The 6,000-nt window shown below is 32.7% G+C and overlaps 1 protein-coding gene across 1 annotated transcript in view; it reads right to left on the minus strand.

The window, feature by feature from the left end:
* Positions 1-5,401, minus strand: part of LOC143042031 (uncharacterized) — a 28,584-nt gene extending 23,183 nt beyond the window's left edge. The window contains exon 1 of the mRNA XM_076214253.1: positions 4,741-5,401. Within this exon, the coding sequence (XP_076070368.1) occupies positions 4,741-5,333 (593 nt within the window). The 5' untranslated portion in view covers positions 5,334-5,401. The remainder of the gene's footprint in view (positions 1-4,740) is intronic.
* Positions 5,402-6,000: the final 599 nt, after the last annotated feature.

Raw genomic sequence — 6,000 nt, forward strand, 5'->3', positions numbered from 1 at the left:
TATGCTATCTAGGAATTATAAAACTTAATACATTTATTGGCATTCGAAACATGGATTATGAAATGAAAATTCACACTTATTGACTTTATCATTTGGTATTATTTGCTGTAGCTTTTTAAGATAACAGAATAGGGTATTGATAAAGAAGCTGTACACATAAACAGCGCTATACACTTTATTCTATTGGAAAGCAAACACTATGATGACCCTAACACCTATAAGCTTTTAAAGTAATCGATTTTAACATGTCGTATTGATTTATGAAAAAGAAAACTTAAAAAGACGTGTTTTTCACATGTACGTACAAATTAGGTGCTATTGAAAATATTTATGCTATGAATTGAATTTTAATTTATACAAGGATCTACCGGTATTTCATCGATTTATACAAAAATTGAAAGGTCTATCAAGATAAATAACCACAGATACAAAACGTGTATGCCATGTTATTTGAATTACAAAGAACGATAACGTGATCGCATTCAGTGTAATTTGAATAAAAAATATGAAAACTTTTCAAATAAGATTCATTTTACTTTTTACTAAATACAATTTCGTATTCAGAAATAACATCCATACAATAAGCGTTTAAACTTCTTTTAATTTTCAAGACCATTAGTTCAAATCATGGTAAAGCTAACGTTGCCAATACATTAGACAAAAATGATTTAGAATAAGCTTTATCTGTTCGACAATTATATATAGGCTCTTTTTGTTATACCCCCCCCCCCCCCAAACGCAAATTTTGTTGTTACTATTCAACACTTCTGTTTCAAGCTCATCTCTATATTGAACGTTCTTCCAGGAACACACGCGTCTAGTAATAAAATCACATGACCCTCCCTCCTTTTCGTCCATCTAAAAACAAACATAACTTTTTTTTTTTTTTTTTTTTTTTTTTAATATTAAACATATTTTATTAACAATCACCTGTTACATCAACCCTCAGTTGCCCAGGGAAGCAACTATGGGTGCCCCAATTTTTACAGTCTCATTTGTCGGGAAAAAAGCAAATGAGAAAAAAACTCCCACTATAAATTATTAACACCAACCTTTATAAATATTGTCTATCCTTGTACAAATGTACATGTACCTGCAATCAATATCGATCTATATATCTATAACTCTCACCATATATAATTATTTGAATAAAGTATGTTTTTTATCTTCATTTATTTCTCAAAAAGGCTACTGTATTTAGTAAGCAGTTTCAATTTTATCGTACATCAAGTCTTTTGTTATATTAATTTCAATTACCAAAATTAACAAACATAACTTAACTGTCAGCTTCCTTTTCTTTTCTTTTTGCAGACTTTATTTGTTTTTTTTTGTATCCCATTTTGATTTTTCATATTTTGATGATTTTTCAAGGACTTAAACAGTATAACTTCTTTACTTTAATTTTTAAGATGATTCCCTGGAATGTTCCATATGCAAAGTTCACGATGTCAAACCCAAGTTTGTTTTCATATACCTTTTGCTATTTTGTTTAAAAATACTTTTTCTTTGTAATTAATGTGGATTTTTTTCCCATTATTGTTCATTTCTCTTATAATTGTACTCCCTATCAGTATACCAACTACAACTCTAAAAACAAGGAACTGACAGTCTGCGTTTCATTTAATAAAGAAGAAGCAGTGTACCTAAACCATGACTGTTGAAGAACCAAACAATAATCTAGGATATAATTATCCTGTCAAAATATTTTCTAAATAGATTTTATTCTTACGTTGTATGACATTCCATTACTATATAAACATTCAAGAATTCAAAACACTTTTAAGAAAGAAAACAAGAGTGAACACGCTGAAATGTCTCGCCTTCTTTACTAATCCTTGATATTTCGTTGATAGTCCTAAATATAAAGCGTTATTACAACTGTCACATAAACTTAACATTAACCAAGAAAACTAAATATTGACCAACGAACCATGCAAATGAGGTCAGGGTCAGATGAACCGTGCCAGGCAGACATGTACAGCTAACAATTCTTCCATACAACAAATATAGATGACCTATTGTTTAAGAAAAACAGACCAAAACACAAAAACTAAACACTGATCAATGAACCGTGAAGATAAGGTCAAGGTCAAATAAACCCTACGTGACTGACATATACATCATAAAATATTTCCATACACCAAATATAGTTGACCTATTGCATATTGCATTAGAAAAAAAAGACCAAAACTCAAAAACTTAACTTTGACCACTGAACCATGAAAATGAGGTCAAGGTCAGATGAAACCTGCCAGCTAGACATATACACCTTACAATCATTCCATACACCAAATAGAGTAGACCTATTGCATACAGTATAAGAAAAAACAGACCAAAACACAAAAAGCTAACTATAACCACTGAACCATGAAAATGAGGTCATGGTCAGATGACACCTGCAAGTTGGCCATGTACACCTTACAGTCCTCCCATACACCAAATATACTAGACATATTGCTTATAGTATCTGAGCTATGGACTTGACCATAAAAACTTAACCTTGTTCACTGATCCATGATATGAAGTCGAGATCAAGTGAAAACTGTCTGACGGGCATGAGGACCTTGCAAGGTACGCATATACCAAATATAGTTATCCTATTACTTATAATAAAAGAATTTAACATTACAACAAATCTTAACTTTTTTTCAAGTAGTCACTGAACCATGAAAATGAGGTCAAGGACATTGGTCATGTGACTGACGGAAATTTTGAAACATGAGGCATATATATACAAAGTATGAAGCCTCCAGGTCTTCAACTCCTAGATTATTAAGCTTTTAAGAAGTTAGCTAACGCCGCCGCCGCCGGATCACTATCCCTATGTCGAGCTTTCTGCGACAAAATTTAATTTTTCGACATTCATTCCAGTCATTGCACTTTGCTAAACCATCATGACTTCTTTATTGTTCAATATTGTTCCTGTATATGCATCAAATATATGTCCCGAGACGATTACACAAACCCATATCACAACAAACAGTAATCATTCGGTTCAGTTAAAAGAATAAAGAGAGATAACTCTAGTGTATTTCTAATATATTTCCTCTATCGAACACTTATCTGTGACTTGAACAACTTATCATGCCTAACTAGAAATCACTTCAGTATCATTTCATCTAAATAAAGTAGAACGGATTTTTCTGGAAATTTAGAATAAAACAGCACATAAAAAGCGTTGCAACTAAACAGACATTCACATCAAATCTTTGGTGGTAATATTCTGTACATAGCACAAAAATGTCAGTATTCACCTCAAAAAGCTTGCAAAACCTTTAAACAGACTTATTAAAAAGGGATATAGTTACGATACTGTTGTCAGGTCATTAAAGATTGCATATTTTGGCTTTAATATTAATTCACTTATAGGGTTTTGCATCGAAATTAAACACATTTATTCTAAAACCAGGCACGGGTTATGTTCTTTCCATATATTTTATCATGGTATAATACTACACACCTAACGGGAGGAATTGTGCTTGATATTCATATGATGAAGACTTAATTTTTCAATCAGTTTAATTGAAGTCTGGAGCTGGTATGTCAGTAACTGCTAGTAGGCTTTGTTAATTTATGTTTTATTGTCATTTTTGTTATATTTTGTTTAGTTTCTTTTATTACCTATTCTGACATCGGATTCGGACTTCTCTTACACTGAGTGTTACTGTGCGTATTGTTGTGTGTTTGCTTTTTCTACATTGGCTAGATGTATAGGTGAGGGTTGATATCTCAAAAAACATGTTTAACCCCGCCGCATTTTTGCGCCTGTCCCAAGTCAGGAGCCTCTGGCCTTTTTTTTTTGTATGATTTTTAATTTTAGTTTCTTGTGTATAATTCGGAGTTCAGTATGACGTCCATTATCACTGAACTAGTATACATAATTGTGTAGGGGCCAGCTGAAGGACTCCTCCAAGAGTGCAGGAGTCTTTCGCTGCATTGAAGATCCATTGTAGGACTTCGGCTGTTTTATTTGGTGAAAGTCGGATTAAACAATGCCAAATGGACAGGGCACTTTTTAAAGAAGCAGATCTTAGAATTTGAACAAATTGATTTATTAAGCAACAGATGATAATAAAAAAAAGATATATTTTATGAATAGCAGCATAAATTGGGGAACTATATGATCAAAAGGAACATAAAAATAATAGATATGTTAATCACGGAACATATGTATTGACATATATTGCAGATACTGTTCCCAGGTTCATCCTAAGCAAATTTTGCTTGTGGGTGTTTCTTAATAACTTCTTATTTTATCAACGGAGATTTTTTCATGTTATAAATCATGCATCTCAATACTAAAGGACTGAATACTGAGCCGATGATATTACGAGGAACTACTACGCCAGTAGTGCTATCAACTAAATACAAGTAACTGAATATTACATTTTATAGATATCGCGGGTCCGTAGCGTTTTTCTTCTTCTTGATAAATCTTCTGTAACATTTAAGTGGAAGCGCATGAAAGTCAAGGATGTATCAAAACGTGAATACATGCAGTGCAATATGACCAAACAGAACCTTAAAGGAATTGTCAACTTTACCGTATGTTGTCTTCACCAAACATGAAAGTTTCTTTTAAGATTTCTCAATTAACAACGAAGACTTTAATAGTAAATCACTGACTACTGAGCTGATAATACAACTGGGCCATACGTCTAATACCTCAATTTCTATGATTATCAATGATATAATGAAAAGGAAAATGAAGGCGAAGATGATAATGACAAAAATAATTACCTTGTGTCTCCCGCATTATCAGATCGGGTAAGCAAACTGCTTCCAGTTGCACTTAACTTCAATTTATTTCCAGATTTTCTATGCTTTGTAGAAATATAAACTCCAATTGGTTGTTTAGTATGTGCAGACCATGTTACACTATTTTGGTCAATATCTAATTCTGAATGGGCTGCAGGGGTATTAGCTACCGCTCTGTATCCGGATGGCATATTACGTATGTTATTATAATTCCCTAGTTGAGAAGATTTTCGCAATATTGGAGCTGGAGTAGGTTCTGACTTTTCTTCCTGAGGTGTTTTATTTCTTGGAACTTTTTCCATCTCATTTACGCGATCTAATTCGACCATTTCTGTATCAGATAGTCCATCACATTCACCAGGATCGTCATAAATTCCTAAATCTTCCTCAAGCATTGGAATATTTATTTTAGTCACTAATTTACCACTGCTATCAATTGTCATTTGTTTGGTAGCTTCGTCCGACTTATCATTATTGGGGTTAACACTTACAGTCTTAGCATTATCGTCCACATTGTCCAATGTTTTATTGGTATTTTCCTCTTGTTGGACATCCATTGTCTCGTTTACTTTCATTTTAGTTTTTATATATGCCTATAACTTTTAATGGCAGCTTCTCTCTGTGCTATTTCCAAATTGTTGATCTGTGAAAACAAAACACACTAATTGTAATATTTTACAAAAATATAGTATATCGATACATGTGGTACGCTCAAACCACATCTTCTTCATATAAACCTTTATACAACACTTTATGTAACACTTAAGACATATGAAAATAAAACTCTGAGACAGGGTGCCTGGGGCTCAAACCTATCGTTTAAAGGATATGGTTCAAAGATTGAAAAAGCAATCATTAATGCTCATCCTTAAGACTTTTTTGCTACTTAGACGTTAGACAAAAAACATGGATTTAGGCGGCACATGGAAAATCTTTATTATGGAACTTTAAAAATACTTGATAATTATGTTGATTACTTATAAAGTATGAAGAGGGGTTTCTATAAATGAACCATGGTCCTTGTCTTTAACCGCAGTCTTTGGTTCAATGTCCAAAGCATTTTAGCTAGTGTACGAATAAAGAACATATACATAAAAATGTGTAAAATTTGCAATTGTGTATTACACTATAACCCCTAGGTTGATTTTGAGATAGGTACTATAGTCACTTGTAATTTTGTCCATCTATCAACATAAACTCATGGTACACCTTTGGCTCCATGGAATTTTTTGTACACGCAGC

Source organism: Mytilus galloprovincialis, chromosome 8 (assembly GCF_965363235.1).
Source record: "Mytilus galloprovincialis chromosome 8, xbMytGall1.hap1.1, whole genome shotgun sequence".
Classification (NCBI taxonomy): Eukaryota; Metazoa; Mollusca; class Bivalvia; order Mytilida; family Mytilidae; genus Mytilus; species Mytilus galloprovincialis.